Source organism: Eretmochelys imbricata, chromosome 1, assembly GCF_965152235.1.
Source record: "Eretmochelys imbricata isolate rEreImb1 chromosome 1, rEreImb1.hap1, whole genome shotgun sequence".
Lineage (NCBI taxonomy): Eukaryota > Metazoa > Chordata > Testudines > Cheloniidae > Eretmochelys > Eretmochelys imbricata.
The window spans coordinates 262,411,031-262,429,822 of NC_135572.1; the positions used below are offsets into that span (position 1 = coordinate 262,411,031).

Genomic DNA, 18,792 nt, shown 5'->3' on the forward strand with positions numbered 1-18,792 from the left:
GGTAAGGGTGGTGGCCTCATTTTTGGAAGAGGCATGTGAGGCAATGATGGTGATGGGTGCACGTGCATGTCTGTATTGTAGGTGGCGGGTTTGATTGGGGCTACAGTATCTCTCTTCGTGAAGAACGCTCCCCTTCTCTGCTTGAGTCATTTGGGAGTATCTTCTCAGATTTGTTAATGGAAATTTCAAACAATGTTTTATTCCAGTCCTTCCTCTCCACTCTGACCTTACACGCAGTCTGTCACTTCTTGGTGAGCCTCACTATCACTGAGCTTATGAAGTCTTCCATTTTGACCACGAGTGCTGACTGCTGCTCCTTCAGTGTCAGAGATGCCAACAGAGCTCATTCCTCATAAGTCCTAGTTTAGTTATTTTTTATTTAAATTTTGGAGATAGCTCCCTCCCCCTTTCCTTAAAAATGTTGTGTGGGAATTTAGGGCTCATGAAAATGAAGGACATATGAACGTGAAGGGCTGGTTATTATATAATGTTCATCCCAGTGTTTTATAATAAGATAATAAATATTTAGAATTTATACAGCCCTTTATATGTTCAGAGCAATTTACAAACACTAACCAATTAATCCTTATGATATCAATGTCCAGTAAGCATTGTTATTCCTTTTTTTTTTAAAAAAAACGGAGAAATTGAAGAAGAGAAGCAAAATGACTTGCTCAAGGCCACATTGTGAACCCGTGGCTGAGCTCTCTGGGGCAGGGACCGTTTTTTTGTTCTGTGTTTGTACAGCAGCTAGCACAATGGGCTCTGGTGCATAACTAAGGCTCCTACTCCCTACTGCAATACAAAAAAACAACAAAAGCAAAAAACCTGGACTGACTAACCCCGTCACTCATTTCTTTATATCACAGTGCCTTCCATTACGGACGACATTTTAGTGCTCTTCAAACATAATGATTTTCTCAACTATTTCTCTTAGTGAGAAAGATCACCGTTAGCACCTGTTAAAAGTGTGGGCAAAGCCCTCTACTTTAGTAAGTGTTTTTGATGCAAGCACAATAAGGTTTTATCCATGATGGGACTCCTAGGGACTATGAAAATGTGTATGTTTGCCCGTAGTTTCATTACTTTGGCCTTTAGTTTCTCCAGCACTTTTGCACAAATACCAGCCACCAGGTGAACATTAATTTCTTGAGCTGTTCAAAAACCTCTTTCAAAACAAAACCAAAGCTCTATCTCCAACAGTGCCTACATTTCACTACTAAAGAGCATCCTCAGGGCAGTTATCTTGTTGTATTGTCTTCTTGGGGAAGACCAATGCGCAGGAATAATTTAGCTCCCTGTAATCTCCTTATCCTCTCTGATTGCTTCTTTGAATTTACACTGTGGTAGCCAAAATGATTAACTGACTCTCCTGCAAGCGTCCCACTTCTGAGTTGTTTGTAAGAACGTTTGATTATTATAACATGTTCTTCAACTATCTCCTTAGCTCTGTTAATATCCATTTCTGTAGTTCCTTTCTGGCAGCCTCACCTGGGCTGTATTACCATAATTTTAGAGGACACCTTTTTGGTCAAAGCCTTTGCCATTTAAACATGCTAGGTTTCTATTTTCTCTTCACCTTCTCTCTTCCTTTTTTTTGTTCTGGAAATTCTGTGACTTGAATAAGGCTGATTAAATTAATATGAATTTCCCTTCAGGCTGCTTCTAGCTGGAGAAGGGCCCCAAACAAATCCCAAGGTTCAAATACCCCAGAACTTGGGTGGTATTCAAAATCAGTTGAAAGTGGGCCCTAACTTCACAATGGCTAATCTAAATCTTGAGCTCTGAACAGCCCCATAGCTTTGCGATGTTTCATATCACCCCATCTCTACTGAGACTATCTCTATTTGTAACTAATTTTTATGTAACCCCCCGTGCTATTGCATATTCTTTTGCTCTGACATGTTATTTGGTAAACCTCTTCTAACCAGCAATGGCACAAAAATCTCAGTAAAGAATAAGGGGAAAACAAAGATCTGAGGTCTGATACAGATGAGAGACACTCAACTTCCTGAAGAGAATACAGTGGTCCTTTGAGACATGCCATCCACATGAACTCACAGGGCAGCTTCTAAATGATTCTTCAACCATCTCAGCTGCCAGCTTGGGTTTCTTTCAGTATAAGTGCAACACATTTATGACCCACATTACAGATGTGATAGAACAGCAATGAGGGAAGTCTCGGGGTGTGGTTCACCTGAGATACCCACTCTGCCCAAAGGAGCTGGAAACCTTTGCTTAGGTGAAAAGTAGCATGTACACCTGTCTTCTGGTTTGTTCTGATTGGATTTCCCTGGCCAAATAGCTCACAAGTCCACATTCAGTGGTTCCACCTACAGCTAGTACTACGCTGGTTATTGCATTACAGTATGGTACAGCCTAACAGCTGTATTCGTTTAACATCCAGACAAACTCATTTCATTTAGTTTTCCTGTTTATTTAAATATTTGTTCTTTGATGCCCAAGACCACTCTAGCAGTTGCCTTGGGACTGTAGTCAGCTTCCTCTTTTGCAACCACAGATGGAGCACCCGGGCCACTAGAAAATGATAAGGAGTTTCTATATGAAGGACAGGAACCTAGAGAATAATTTTGTTTCCAGGGCCCAGGCCTACAAGCTGTACTAAACCTGGGTCTTGCAGAGTTTTCTGTTTAGGCAAAAAAGGTGATTTTGGGGGGGAAGCCTGTTTTTTCTAGTGAAAAACTTAAGCTAGGCTATTTCTAGTGATTCTTCTTCTTCAGCTTTTATTGGGATCCAAAGGAAAACCAGGAGAGATGGTAACGCCCCCAAATCAGAACAAACTATATTCTGGACACAAGTAGGATGCCTTGATATAATGGTAAATGCAACAGGGGTGACTATGGAAGATACAACATGCATTGTGAGCATGTTTGACTAAAAGGGTTGCTGCCACCCTCCCCTCCCAAAGAACAGAGGTTGCTAATTCACTAAAGGATCCCAGGGAAAAACAAACTGGTTCTTTTGGGCAGGGAAGAATTTTTCAGGATTCCTCTTTTGGCAGGCAACCAGGCAGTCTGCCTTCCTCCTTTGTAAGGGCCAGCCAAACTGTCCTGGTTCCTTCTGGTGGGGAGAGAAAATAACTGAAGGGCTTCCATTTGATAGAGTCAGATAATAATAACAGGGTCAAGAAGATCAGTGCTGCTTCTCCCTCTTCTGCAAGGAGACAATGGGAGATTGTGAGCTCCCAGGCTAGGGTCACTTTGCAGGTGCTCAATAAAGAAAATTTCCCCTTTCAGACAGCACAAAAATGACCAGCCTGATAGCTTAAGGCCAACTAAGGCTGACTCCTCTCTAACCAGCACATACACCCCACCCATAACAATCTCCAACCCAACACCACCTGCACACACACCCTATATATGCCTGCCTCTTAATGAGCCACAGCTGAAGGCCCTTTCCTCCCACACTGGCAGCTAATGCAGCTCAGACTAGCTATGGCAGAAGCTATTTAACTTAACCCCTTTCCTACCCAGCTGGTTGCAGCGTACATACCCCTGCCAGAGTGAGGGTACACAATATATCTCTGTAAGTTTACATGTCTATATATAGAGATGTAAAATAAGTGAGTTGTGTCAGGCTTTTCCTTACCTTCCCCATTCCAGCATGAGCATGTCCCAGCTTGACCACGACAGGGAAATTTGGGGTTGTGAGCTGAAAGACAGAATGAAGAACCCTATTAATATCTCTGTGGCAGTTCTTATCGCCCAGCTACATTCTTGCTGGGAAGCTGAATCACCATTTCATGGTCAAAGAAGGATGGTCCTGTGGGAAAACAGTGGACAGTATTTTTTTTCCACAGGTCTCCAAATGATTCTGATATGGAGGCTAAGCAGAGTTCCTCAGAGTCAACCCCCCTCAAAAGCAGCAGCTTCAAACACTCCGCCTGCACTTCTTCCAGTTCGGGCCTTTCTCAGTCTCTCTCCCTCTCCTTTATTTTGGTTCCTTACTTTTCCTATCACTGTCCCCACATTTCCTCCCTATATATTCAACCTTCTGTTTTCAATGGGGGAACACAGTGTTTCAAAGGTTACATGAGAATCTGAGTTATTTTCACAAACCCCTTCCCAACTCCCAACAGTTCTCCTTCCCCACCTGCTTCCCCTTTCCCCAGGCATGGTGGTGATGTGTGTGTAGGGGGGGAAGAGGGGAGGGAATGGATGCCAACTCTTGGGTCAAACTCACAAAGACAATCCGCTAGTACAACTCTCTTGCAGTGTCTTTCATGGGCAAGTATCATAGGCTGGGAGAGGCTGACCCTCCCCAAACAGCCAGGCGTGGCCCTGTCCAGGCTCTGCTCCCAGATTCCCTCCTGCTTCCCTCTCTGCAGCTCTTGTCTTCCCCCATGCCGTGGCTCGGCGCTGGGGGAACTGGGGCAGCCTGGGGCAGGGGGCCAGTGGCCGCGGTGCGGGGGCTCCTGGCTCCATCAGGGGGCAGAGGGAGTGGAAGGGGCGGGGCCTTGGGCAGAAGGGGCAGGGCTGGGGGCTAGCCTTCCCGAGCTGGCAGTTTACACGCCGCTTATGGTGTCTTCTCTCACTCTCTTGCCTCCAAATTCACAATATCTTGAAAGGGGGAACAAAAGAATGGGCGAGGGCAGGGATTAAATAATATAATACAAAAACTCACATTGTTTGTGTCCCTTCTGTCTCACTGCCTCTTGTCTGTGTGTTGAGCCTGCAAGTTGATCCATGCAGGCACACCGCTAGGGGGCTACACTGACTTCATCAGGGCTCCCGCCACGGTGTAACCATCCCTCAGTAAGGCTCCATGCAGGTGTAGGTGTGCACCTGCACAGATCAGCTGACAAGATCGGGGCCTTAAAACATGTAGTCTTTTGGGCCTGTTTTCTTACAGGACTGTGAAGAGCCTAATATGTACCATATATGACACTATAGCACCGTACCTTGTTTCATGTTGCTCTGCCTAAAGTTTGTGGACGTCACACTTAAACCCCGCACCATAGGGTGCATTTTTGCATCTCTCTGTGATACCATCATCCGGCACCTTATCATGTACTAGTGCATTTAAGTCATCTGAATGCCCCCCCATTGCCATACACTCCACTGTATTTTTATTGCACATTTGCCCAATTGAATGGGATTTAGAGCATTTTGTCTTTATTTAAATGCATGAAGCATGAGTTGGATTAATTAAACAGTTAACCTGCAGATATAGGGTGGTGGCAGTGAGTTGAAGTTGAACCGATAAATGGCTTTCCTATTTGCTTAAGTTGGGAAATAGAGAAATGAATTGTTCTTGTGCTAATTACCAATTGTCTATATGGACAGGAAGCTGCTATGCCCTAAATATAGAATTGGGTGTTGTCTTCATCTGTGACATTGTGTGGTGAGTTGCTGAGGATAGTTTCTGTGTCAAGGAAGGCTCAATGAAAGAGGGAGACAATTTTACTTTTTTTGGTGTTATGAAGCTGTATTTTTATTAAGAGTTCCTGGTGATGACGGAGTACCGCTGAAGTCACTTGGAGTTATAAGCACTCAGCACTTCACAGGACCAAGCCTGTTAAAGCAACAAGAGCCTGTAATCACTTTGTATTGTATATATGGGCCAGAGCATCAAGTGGTGTAAACTGGCCAGGGCTCTGCTGAAGTCAATGGAGTTATGCCAATTTACATGAGATAGGGATCTGGTCCTCACCCCAAAATCTCCTCTACATATCTATCTAGATAGAAGGCTAGCAAACTAGGCACCATAGACAGACAGATTGATTAAATGGGTAGAGAAAGTATAAAACTGGTAGCTGTAAGGCTATACACACACACAGCCCAAGAAGGTCAGATGACATCACAAGAGCAGAACTGGAATAATTAGAACCCTGAGCTGAATATTTATACAGCCATAGTCACTGTTGTCCTGGGTGGTATGTTACGCATTCAAATGACAACACAAGAGTTTAACAACAAAAGCATATCTGTATTGTAATCATGCACAAAATAAACCAACGTCCTTCAACATGTTTAATTTTTAAAGAGTCTCTTTTGTGGACAAACAGGGAAAATAACTTTGGATGGTGTTTAAAATGTGCACAGTTGTTGAAAAGCTTGGGGTACAGTCTGTACTGTACAGAATGTCTGTGGGTTACGGGATGGGATTGTGACATCAGACATAACTTGGCCAGTCATCCTGCAACTGATGTTACTTCATTTGCATAACAATGCTTTTCATTAAAATGCTATAAAATATATTCTAGGGTTGTCTTACACTCAGCCTTTGATGGAATAAGGTTTGCAGACAAGCCTAACTTTAACCATGTGAGTGGTCCTGCTGACTTCCAGGAGATTACTGTGGGTTTGAAGCAGTGGTACCCACATTTTTCCTGTTGCCTCCCCTCCTTATCTGTCCATGGTCCCCCTCCATTATGGCACAATTGGTTCAGCAGCAGAGCTTGGGCTGAAGGTGGAGCTGAGGGCAGAACTGGAGTGAGGGGAGGAGCTTGGATTAGAAGTGGAGCTGGGCTGGGGGCAGAGAGGGAATGAGGGCAGAGCTGTGGCTGGGGCTGGAGGCGGAACGGGGGTGTAGTGGAGCTGCCGCTTGGGTCAGAGCTGGTTTGAGACCAGAGTGGGGCTTGGTGGCGCTCCCTTCCTTGGGGGTTGGCTTGGGCCCTGCTGTGCACCCCCCAAACTTTCCTCTGCCCCCCCCGTCCCCAGGGGGCATGCACCACAGTTTAGAGACCCCTGGTTAAGGCTGGTTTAAAGTTAGGCACATGCTTAAGTACCTTGCTGAACTGGGCCTCAACAAAGCCACATTCTGTTGCAACGATGCAGTAGGCATAAAATATAGGCCACTGATGACACCATGGGCCAAATTTGCAAAATTATGGTCCCTAATTTTGAGTGTACTGCTCTGGGTGTATTATCCTTTTCACATGTGAATGGTGACTGTCATAGCATGCCCCCTTGTGCCCTCAGGTAGCCTTGCAAGCCGCCTCTGCTTCAGTTCCCCTGTTCAAGGGGCTCCTTCTCAATAATGCACAAACCGGTTTGCCCATTTACACCCCTTCTAGGGTTCTGGTTTATTAAATTAAAATTCAAAATAAAGTTCTCAAGTTCTCCCTTGAGTCCATCCATTTACTCTCTTATCAGGCCGCTCCCAGTCCTTTCCTGCCTGTAGTCTCACTTGTCTGTAGTCTCACTTCCAAGTTCAAGATTTCTCTGCTGGAGCCTATATACTCCTATCAGTCCCTACGCTCCACTCAGGACTTTGCAGTATCCTGCTGCTCTTTACAGGAGAATCAGCTGATCCCTGCCCAGGTGTGCCTCCTTAGTAACTAGAGTTGGCTGGCCCCAGGTCTCAAGCCCTGAAGGGACAAGTCACTTTGTTACATCCTCCTACCCCACTTAGATCCTTGCACACCACAGGGCAAGTTCTACCCAGCTCTCCTTTCATCTGACTACAGCTCTCTCTCCTGAACTGTGTCCATCTCTGCTATTTGGAGAGGAAGCTCATCTCTTTTGCCCACGAGCATTTTGATTTGTCGCTCCAAGCCCTGCTTATCTGTGGCTGGCTTGTCCCTTCCTATCAGGCCAGCTGCCTGGCTTCTTCCAAAGTTGCCAATACCTTTTAATACCTCTCCTTTGAGGAAAGCAACCTGTTAATGGCCTCTCCCAAAGCATCACAGTCATGTCCTGTTCACACCCAGCAGCCTTGTCTTGCCACTCCTTAGGCATTTCCACATCCTGGTCATGCATCTCCAGAACTGATCCTCTCTTTGACTTAATATCCTTTACCGAGCCTGCAACAGCTCTGTTTTCATGGAATCATAGTTTAAGGCCAGAATGGACCATCAGATCACCCAGTTTGACCCCCCTGTACATCACAGGCCACCAACACCACCCAGCAGCTGCACACGAAACCCAACAACCAAAATGAGACCGAAGTATTACAGCCCACAGGAGACTAGATTAATATGTGCCAGCAGCAGAGCTGTGCATAGGCAGGACCAAGGTGCACCAATGCTCGAGGCCCCTGCAAAGGCAGAGAACTCATTAAATGAGATATAGATAATCCTAGAGAGTGGCCCCCACCCCTCTCTCACATTCTTGGGTGCAATCCAGGTGAGGGGTTGGGTCACTGCCTGCCCTGTACCCATAACTTCCTCAAAATGCTCTGTTGCTGCAGCACCCTTTGTCAGGACGCTCCCAGGCAGCCAGGGGTGAAAATAATTTAAAGGATTTACCAGTACTCCAGAGTCCTGAGCAGGGGGCGTGGCCTTGACCAGAAGAGGCGGGGCCTTTAAATACCCGGGCCCTTTAAATCAAGATTTAAAGGCCCCAGGGCTCTGGCTGCAGCTGGGAGCCCCCAGGCCTTTAAATCACCCCCAGAGCTGCCAGCTGCAGAGGCAGCTGGGAGTCCTGGGGCGATTTTAAGGGCCCGGGCTCCAGCTGCCACTAGCGCAGCGAAGCTCTGGGCCCTTTAAATCGCTGCCAGAGCCCTGCCACCGCTACCCTGGGGCTCCGTCAGCTCGGCTCGGGTGGTGCTTTAAAGGGCCCAGGGCTTCCCATAGCGGCCAGAGCCCCAGGCCCTTTAAAGCGCCACCGCTACCCCAGGGGCTCCAGCAGCGGGGCTCAGGGGGCACTTTAAAGGGCCGGAGGCTCTCTGCAGCAGCCGGAGCCCCGGGCCCTTTAAAGCACCACCGGAGCCCTGCCGCCGCTACCCCAGGGGTCTGGCAGCGGGGCTCAGGTGGTGCTTTAAAGGACCCGGTGCTCTGGCCGCTGCAGGGAGCCTGGGACCCTTTAAAGCACCAGCTTGGGGAAGCCGGTCCCACAGTCAAGCACGGCGTACTGGCTCTTGCCAGTACGCCAGACCGGACCGGCTTACTTTCACCTCTGCAGTCAGCGCACAAGCTTTCACTGAATGTCTCTGTGTTACGCAGCTCTGACTCAGGAATTCTGATTCCAGCGGCCTGCTTGTTATATCCCAGTCACACTCTGGTTACACCTGGCAAGATGACCCCAAAATCTCTGTCCCAAATTTTCCCCAAGCCATGTGCTCTGCAATGTTCAGCCCTTTCCTGGACCATTCAGAGAGATATTAAGGTTTGTTCATTCCTTTAAAGATACAATACCCAACAGCTTGGCACATTAACTGGAGTTAACATTCACTTTAAATCCAACACAGCATGGGGCTGGTTTAGATTAAAAGTAAGACAAGTTTATTAACAAAGGAGATAGGATTTTGAGTGAGTTCCAGCATAAAGGATAGTTAGAAATGGTTACAAGCAAATATCTCTCTCTAGAGGCTAAAACTTAATAAACCAAGCTACAGCCTTTGTTCAAGGTCATTTCCATATCAATCTACCTTCCAGCAAGATGGGCTGCCCACCCTCCAGTCAGGATCGCGCACGAAGTCCTAAATTCCATTGTCTTCTTAGATGAAAGATAACTTGGAGTTCTCTGTCCCTTTCTTTACAGTCCAGTGAACCTCTGAAATGGATTGTTCTGAAGGTCCCGCCACCCCCCTGGCCATAGTAAAGTTCTTTCAAGATGTGTGGAAGTTGACATGGAGTCTGGTGAAGGAAATTCTGTGCTGGTTTCTTTCCCCACGGGTGTTTGCTATCATGCAAATTGATCTGTTTCCTGCAATTTCCTCCCCCTGCTGTTTTGATGATCCTGTTTACCTTCTGTGTAATTTGTATTCCCATTGTCTCTTAATGTACCTTGGAAATACCTTCAGTGTATCAGAACCACATTCCTTTGTCTAGGGTGGAGTAACTTTAGCCCTGCCTAGCAGACACACCTTGATAACATAATTTCCAGTATGTTTGTAATTTTGAATTTGTGCCCCCTACATACACCAAGAAAGAAAATTAATGATCAGTACGTTATTAGCTTTCTATGGATATCTGACATGACACCGTTTAGATACAGGTTCTGACATTAGTGAGTTGGGGCACACTGAACTGGTCAGGCCAGCTGGAATTCACTACCAGATATTAGTGAGCCCCTTGCCCTATTGCATTGGGATGCTATTAGGGTCTCATCCACACACTGCAGAGGAAGGGAACACCCCTCCTCCCAAAGTTACTCACTGCCAATCTGACCTGGGGGCAAGTTCCTTCCTGACTGCACATAGAGCAATCACTTAGACTCTAAACACATGAGCAAGAACTAGTCAGTCACGCACCTGAGAGACAGGATGTTGGATCATATTAAAGAAGTTCTGTATTAAAATCACAAATGAGTTTGATTCCCCATAGTTTAAATTCCAGAGTATTACTAATTAAGAGGTCTCTTGGTTTTTGGTACTGCTTCTCTCCCTCTATGTGTGAAACCTGCAAGCTGCTAATTGCGTTAGTACATTCTAAGACAGTCTGTACTCAAAGCAATTCTTTGTAATAACAACTACTCACACAGAGAGAGACTCAAAGCAATACTCTGTAACAACAGAAACAGCACCCAGAGACTCCCCGCCCTTTTGTTGTATTCATCTTGCTTTGTTAATAATTGTGATTAAAATAGAGATAGAGGATGTATGTGGATGGATGCTTGGTGTGGATAATAACTGAATGATCAGGGAGGTGCCAGCCTAAGAATCCAGTGTCCATCGGCTGAAGAAGGCGTCAAGTGGAAATAACCAGAGGACCCCCGGAGGGCAGACTGGAATCCACCCAACAGCCTCAAGAATGGGAGAACCAAAGAACAAGATAACATCTAGCAGCACAGAGCCGTCAGGAATGTGCTATCTGCTGATTGATTCAGCAACAGCATGATGAAGCAATTCCCATAGACTGGCATAGGAAGAAATTCCTATAAAAATGGACTCTAGAAAGTGAGAACTTTGTGGTCTGATTCTGCAAACCAACTTCCAGGAGCATCAGATGAGCATCTGACAAGGCCCTGCTCCCTCCTCATGTCCAGGCCACCTGGCCAGTGGCTTGGCATGAGCAACTCTAAGGCTGGTAACTATGATAGAACCTGTGTGTGTGTGTGTGTATGAATGAATGTGTGAATAAATATGAGATTGAATGGAATGTTATAGCTATAACTAACTGCTTACTATGATTCTGTCTGTATTCACAATAAATGTGGTATTTTGCCTTTTCCCCTTTAAAAAGATCCTGCTGGTTTTTATTTTATTGGTATAACAAGTACACTTGGTCCCACAGGAGAGTCCTGACCTACCCCGTTCAACATCCCATCTCCAGCTATGGCCATCCTTGATGCTTCAGAAGAAGAAGATTAAAAATCCCCTCCAGAATACATTGGTGGGTGGGGGAAATCCCTTACTGACCTCCTGCACTGTCCTGTATGATAGAGGTAGGGGCAGATGTGGCCCCCAAGGTATTTCTGTTCCCCTCACCATCGCTGCAGTTTACTGGTCATCCCTTCTGACCCTTCCCTACACTGGGAAAGGGCCCGTCTTTCCTCCTTTTCCAGTTTGGGCCCCTGGAGCTGATCTGGTTCTGCTAATAGCCCGTACAGTACTCCCTGTGGTAATCCACAGGTCTGGAGATTGTTTCACTGGGACTGCCTGGTTTTCCCTGTCTCACAGACCCCATCTTTCTCTTCCCCTTTTACCCCATGTTCTCCCGCTCCACACCTGAAACACCTTGTGGGGAGGTGTCTTCTTCACCCTTGCCCTAGTTGGACATGTGTGACGTACCACTTAGGGGGATGCTCCCAACTTGGCCTGTTGCTCCTCTTCTTTTCCTTTTACATTTTACAATTCTTAAAGGGGCAGCCCCTCCTGATGCGCCCCACCTCTCAACACGGAACATTTGGATGGGCCCTTCCACTTCTAGACCACCCTTGGAGTGTCTCTTCCTTAAGCACACTCCGAGTGCTCCCACTGCCACCTGGGGCACTCTGCTCTTTGTGTCCTGGCTTCCCACATCTCAAACACAGCAGGAACTTCCTCACTTGCTGACAACAGCGATCTCCCTGCTCTTGCTGCTGTGCCGTGAGCTGCACCGCCCGGGTTGCCTGATGACTCTGCAGGAGCTGCAGAAGGAATGCTTGAATCCTCCGCTGCTGCTCGGCCAGAAGACAGACCACATCCTCTACTTTCTCTCCTTTTGGACCATCAAAATGCCTTCCTTGTTGGAAGGAAGGTCTTGGATTCTGCCAGCTACACCAGTGCCATAGGGTGACTGATTCCCGCATGCCCTCTTGTGGCCTCAGGGCAGACCTGCAAGCAGCCCCTGCCTCAGTTTCCCCTTTCAAGGGACTTCTTCAATAATGCACAAATCTTTCAGGTTCTGGTTTATTAAATTAACAGCATTCAAAATAAAGTTCTCAAACCCATCCATTTACCCTCTTATCAGGTCAATCCCAGGCCTGTCCTGCCTGTAGTCTCACTTTCCAGTTACAGGCACCTCTGTTGGGGCCAACTCGCTACCAGCAGCCTCTGTATTCTACTCTGGTCTCCCTGAGCCAGGGCCACACAGAGGTTTTTGGGAGCCTGAGAGCCTCTCAAAAGGAGGCACCAGGGTAAACTGCCTCTCTCCCCCTGCCACATCTGGGTGGCCCTGCCCTGAACATTCCTCTCTCAGCCTCTTTTTGCTCTTTTGAGGGGAATCAGCTGATCCCTGCTCAGGTGTGTCTCCTTAGTAACTAGGCTTGGCTGGCCCTGGGCAAGCTACTTCGTTACAAGGACTTTGCATCTACTAACTGCATTTTGGGACATAACGGATATTGTGGTACTTGTGTGCAAATGACTGTGCATGTAAAACGATGTGTGCAAAATCAGAGGCTGGATAAAGCCCCCTTTGAAAATACATGGCTGTAAACTATGACACTCTCCCCACCCCCCACCCACTAACTACCACTGAGATTTTGGATGTATCCATTAAATACAGAAATATTCTTAGCATTGATTATTAATTAGACTCTAACAGTGTTCTCAGCCCTGATACAGACACAGTTATTAGAAGTCTTCCTTTGGAGGCCTTGCCTTGAATAAAACAGAAAGACACTGTAAACCAGGAGTGCCAAGGGAAGGAATTATCTTCGGGCTTGTCTACATGGGATGTTACTGTGTGGCAAGTCAGAGTGTGAATCTACAGTGTACTAGCTTGCCATGCCGTAACACCCTGTGTGGACACTACTACAGCACACCAAAGGGCCCGGTGTGCACTTTACTACTTGTAAAGTGTAATCAGTCAAAGTGCCCCCTAGGAATTTTGATGCAATGTAGCAGTGTCCACACGGGCCATTACTGCACAGCAAGCTAGTTCACTGTATAGTCACACCCTGGCTTGCCATGCAGTAACATCCCATGCCAACAAGCCCTTAGATGAAGCCTGAGTTCCCCCTTACTGTAACATTTGCCTTGTTTTACTCAGCAGTGGGCTTCAAGGAAGAAGTTAGTCCATGGGTGGGATTTGAATGAGGAAAGGATGACAGACTGGGAGTTGGAAGAGTACCCCATGGATAGGGGCAGCAGGTGGAGGAAACAAACAAAGGGCTTACAAACCACCACACAATATACACAATTACATTCCAATCACTATTATATTGCACAGAGAACTTTGTAGCAACATGACGGATGATTTTAAGAAGGCTCTGGGGAGCAGGGATGGTAAACAGAAATGTTATAGTTCTTTGGAGTAAACAAAAATGCTTCTTGGAAGTGCAGCACAGAATCACACCTCTGCTTAGCAGGAACTGGTCTGGTGTTACGCATTCACTTCTCAGACTACATAGGCCACCAGTCATTGGTGAGGGGTGGATTTCAGTAACTAACCACCAGAGGATGGATTTGAACTGGTAACTTGGAAGTTAAAGGCTCCATAGGTGGGATTTTCAAAAGCAACTAAGTGACTTAGGAGCACATCTTCCATTAACTTTCCAGGCCTCTCACCTCTAAGATGCCAGTTCAAATCCATCCCATGTGTCATTACCAGTCCTCTTGCTATTTGCCATTGCTATTTTATAATTACATGTATTACAGTTGTGTCTGGAATCCTCATTCAGGATTGAGGCCCCATTGTGCTTGGAGCTGTACAATTTCTGTTCACTCCTTGAAAGAAGATTAAGTTCTAATGCTTTATTTCAAAGGACAAGATCTCTGTTTATTTAGTTGTCTTTGCCTGGGTGATGGGGATGTCTTCTCCGTGTGGGAAAATAACGGATATTAATCATATGCTTAAAAGTCAAAAGATCCTGATATTTGAGCAGTGTGAAGTGTCCAGCACTTTTCCTGTGCAAATTCAGAGGGGAACCAACAGGAGGAGCAAGGGAGTAGATAAGAGCTTTGGGTTTCCCATAGAATACAACAAGCTGATTTAATCCAGACGTGAAAGAAATCATTTTGTGATGCAGTGCCGTGACATATACAGTGCAATCTTTTTTCTGTCTGAACTAAGTTCAGGATTTACTGCAGCCTGCAAGTTGACTTTGCCAAATGCGGGCTAGACATGTGAAAGTCAGGACTGTCCAGTGGAATGTGGAATGGGTGTGTGCCTTACTTTAACTTATTAGCTCATGAGCTGACAGCAGCGCTATGCAGAATTGTTGACTCAGTGGACAATACCATGTTCCTCTTTATTATTTCTATAGCTCCACAGATGTGCCTGGTGATTTACAGATTAATAAAAAGAGAGGTCCCTGCCCCCTCTGAAGCTGACAGTCTAGATGTAGCAGAGCAAGAGATGACAAGCAAAAAGGAGAGGATATGGGAAGGAGGAGGGTGGCAACAGCTAAAAATATGCTTTGTTACAGACAGACCCATATTGTTTTGGGTTCCTTTAAAATGTGTGTTTGTGTTTGTGTGTGTGTGTGTGTGTGAGAGAGAGAGAGTTAGTATATTCTAATAATAATATATGCAACCCCATGCTCTGAGTGTCCCTAAGTCTCCAACTGCCAGAAGCTGGGACTGGATAACTGGGGATGGATCACTTGACATTGCCCTGTTCTGTTCATTCCCTCTGGGGCACCTGGCACTGGCTACTGTCAGAAGACAGGATACTGGGCTAGATGGCCCGTTGGTCTGACCCAGTATGGCCGTTCTTATATTTTTAATAAAATGGAACCAAGTCTATTAGGCAGGAGGCATGGTAGAATGTGGGTTGGTGTCTGGAAACCCAAATGAAATAAGTCTTAAGGAAGAATGATAGTCTGCATGATTCACCGGATGGGGAAGGATAATCTCGGTATAGGAGACATCATGAGAAAGGGTTCTGAATTGCATATGGGAGAAGGAAAGATGGATCAAGACTACAGCGCATAAAGTGTGAGCTGGAGAAGTAGGGAAAGATGAGAGATGAGGAGATAAAGCAGGAACAAAACTGTGCAGAATTCTGAAAGTGAAGACATGGAATTTGAATGTGATGTTCCATGAGTTAAGGAGGTGGGGTGATGTGGTTGGAGCAGTGGCAAGGAAGGTGACTTAGGCTGCTGGGTGTTGGATAGTCTGCATGGGAGTGATGTGTGATTTAGGAGGCCACAGAGAAGTCAGCTAAAGCAGTTGAGGCAAAAGATTACTGGGACATAGACCAGAGGTTTTAGCAGAAGAGATGGAGAAGAGGGAACACATTTTTGAGGAGTTATCAAGGAAGAACAGGGAAGATGTTAGCAACTGCTAGGATGTGAGAGGGAAAAGACATGAGAGAAATTGGAGGACACCATGGTTGCAAGTCTGGGTAACTGTCAGGGTAGTAGAAGTATCAACAGCGTCTAGGAAGGGAGAAGGTGAGATTCAGGGATTTAATAAGGAGCTCTGTTTTTCCCATTTCATTTAGAGTTGGAGCTGAGACATGCAGGAGGAAATGTAGGAGAGCCACATGCAGATATAGGATGAAGAGAGGAGTAACGGGCCAGAGGTAACTGGTAATTAAGGTAGGTGATGGCTTAAGGCAGAAGTAGGCAATTATTTTTTGTCAAGGTCCAGATTTCTTGGTCAAGTTAAGGTCCAGACACCAGAGAAAACAATAAAAAAAAAACCAATAAAGATAATAAATAAATAAAAAGGTTTTGGGGGCCATTCAAAAGCATCTGGTGGTCAAGATTTAGTCCATGGTCCACCTATTGACTACCCCTGGCTTAAGGAAATACAGAGTTCAGGGCAGGTAAAAATCTGATCTGTGCTATCGGTTATTCATAGACTCATAGAATCATAGAATATCAGGGTTGGAAGGGACCTCAGGAGGTCATCTAGTCCAACCCCCTGCTCAAAGCAGGACCAATCCCCAACTAAATCATCCCAGCCAGGGCTTTGTCAAGCCTGACCTTAAAAACTTCTAAGGAAAGAGATTCTATTCCTTCATTACATTTAAAAAACCCCCAAATGGCCGTATAAAATAAGTCCCACATCCTGGAATCAAACTAACCACAGACCAATGTGCTATGGTTGTAACATGTGCTGTGGTTAGAACATCCCATTCAAGTGGGTTGAAAGGGTTAAGGAGAGAACAGAGTTTTTTGTATTAACTCAGATCTGCCTAACTTTTGTCATTAATCCCACATTTAATGTGACTTTAATTTCCTTTCTTGGTGCTCCAGGAGGATGCCGTTCAGGGTCACTCTGGTGTGCTGAGCATTTGGGAACACAGGCATGCAAGCATTTTAAGTTCTCTTCATTTCACTTGGGTTTCAAGCGTGAGAGAATTGTAAAAACAAATCCAGGCAAGCAGATGCACAGCAAAGAAATGGATTCAGTGGGGGCTATACATATGCGACGGATAGTTTTGGCCAATAAATCCCTAGCACCACCTGTCCAAATATGGGAAAGACTTTTAAAGGGCACATTGAGTGCATACAAATGTTTCATTTCTTTACGTATGGAGTTCACTTGGTAGGGCATGTGTTCTCCCAAGTGTGTTTGCCTTTGAGGAAGCCTCCAGGTATTTCCCCTCTTTCTGAGGATGGTGAGCCCTCCAGAGCATGTTTAATTTTTTTTTTTTTTTGCTGGGTGCAGTGGTGAGACAAAGGGAAGCTGGATTGTTCCCCTCTCTGACATTGTTTGGGTTTCTTTCTGCCCTATTTTCATTCACAAATTAGAGTACTGTGTGACGGGTTCAGTCACAGAGACCCTCTTGGGACTGTCACCTGATGTGCTGAGACTACCTCTGAGTCTGTTTTCTCTGCCAGTTTGGGCCTCCAGACCCGTCTTGTCGAGCCAGGCACACCAGTATGCTCCAGCACAGACCCAGGGTCTGAACCACATACCCCAAAGCTGCAGACTTAACTGAAAACGGCTTAGCAAGTTCTCCTGTCTCTAGCACCCCCATACACTCAGCTCCCAATGAGATCCAAACCCCAAATAAATCCGTTTTACTCTGCATAAAGCTTATACAGGGTAAACTCATAAATTGTCCACCCTCTATAACACTGACAGAGAGAGATGCACAGCTATTTGCTCCCCGGGGTATTAATTGCTTACTCTGGGTCAATTAATAAGCAAAAGTGATTTTATTAAGTATAAAAAGTAGGATTTAAGTGGTTCCAAGTAATAACAGGCAGAACAAAGTAAGTTACGAAGCAAAATAAACCAAAACATGCAAGTCTAAGCCTAATACATTAAGAAACTGATTACAGATAAAATCTCACCCTCAGAGATGTTCCAATAATGTTTCGTAGACTAGACTCCTTTCTAATCTGGTCCTAATCCTTTCCCCGGTACAGTCCTTGTTCCAGCTCAGGTGGTAGCTAGGGGATTTGTCATGACTGCAGCCCCCTTTGTTCTGTTCCACCCCCTTTTATAGCTTTGGCACAAGGCAGGAATCCTTTATCTCTCTCTGGGTTCCCACCCTTCCTTCTAAATGGAAAAGCACCAGGTTAAAGATGGATTCTAGTACCAGGTAACATGGTCACATGTCCCGTGAGCCCTCCTCCATTCCTCCAGGACTGGCTCACAGGTATGCGGTGGAGGCTTGCAAGTAAATAGAGCCATTTATCACCAGTTGTCCTAGTTGACAGGAGCCATCAAGATTCCAAGCCACCATTAATGGCCCACACTTTGCATAGTTACAATAGGAGTTCAGAGTAACACTTCATATTTCTGGCTTCAGATACAAGAATGATACATTCATAGAAATATATGAACACACTCAGTAGATTATAAGCTTTGTAAGGATACCTTACAAGAGACATTTTGCATAAAACATATTCTAGCTACATTACATTTACACTCATAAGCATATTTCCATAAACATATGGAATGCAACATCACATACTCCTCTCCCAAAATAAACATGTTACACGGGGAGGGAGGAAGTTACTCTCTAGGAAGGAGGGGAACTCTCTAGGAATTGGAACATTTGGGAAGTAAATTCTAAAGCTGTGGGAAGGGATTCAGGAAGGCAACATCAGAAGGAAGAAAACTATATATGAGGCTGAATGAACCATAGCACCCCGGACCATCTTCCAGGAACCCCAGAACCCTGCTCCTGCAACACATCTGAGTGCACAAGAGTTAACCCCACCCCCCCCAATCCTTCTTCCAATGGGTCTGCCTCATCCTCATTTCCCTCTGAATCTGGATCTCTTATTTGTGGCCCCAGAGCTTCTGAGACTGTTTATTTTCCTTGTCTGCCAGCAATGGCCTTAGCGCACCCAGGAGGCTTTGAGTGCTTCTCCCATTCTCTTTGGGCCAGATCCTGTGCTCATCAAGGTCAATGGGTGCAAGGCACGGCCTCTTGATGGAAATCAAACTTCCTTGAGCCAGTGTGAAAATTGCAGGGTAGTTTTTTGGTAACCATGCTGCTTCTGGTGCTTGCACGTTAGCGTCTAGAGCCAGCCAGTGGAGCTACAGCTACACATAGTTTTCACAAGCCGAGGATCACCTCAGAAGTATAGAGTGAGTGCAGTTCACCGGTCG

General features: G+C 45.8%; 1 protein-coding gene across 1 annotated transcript in view; it reads right to left on the reverse strand.

Annotated features, from left to right (window-relative positions):
* SYN3 (synapsin III) overlaps positions 1-18,792 on the reverse strand; it is a 251,497-nt gene that overhangs the window by 35,074 nt on the left and 197,631 nt on the right. Inside the window, exon 6 of the mRNA XM_077829109.1 lies at positions 3,610-3,672. Within this exon, the coding sequence (XP_077685235.1) occupies positions 3,610-3,672 (63 nt within the window). The remainder of the gene's footprint in view (positions 1-3,609; positions 3,673-18,792) is intronic.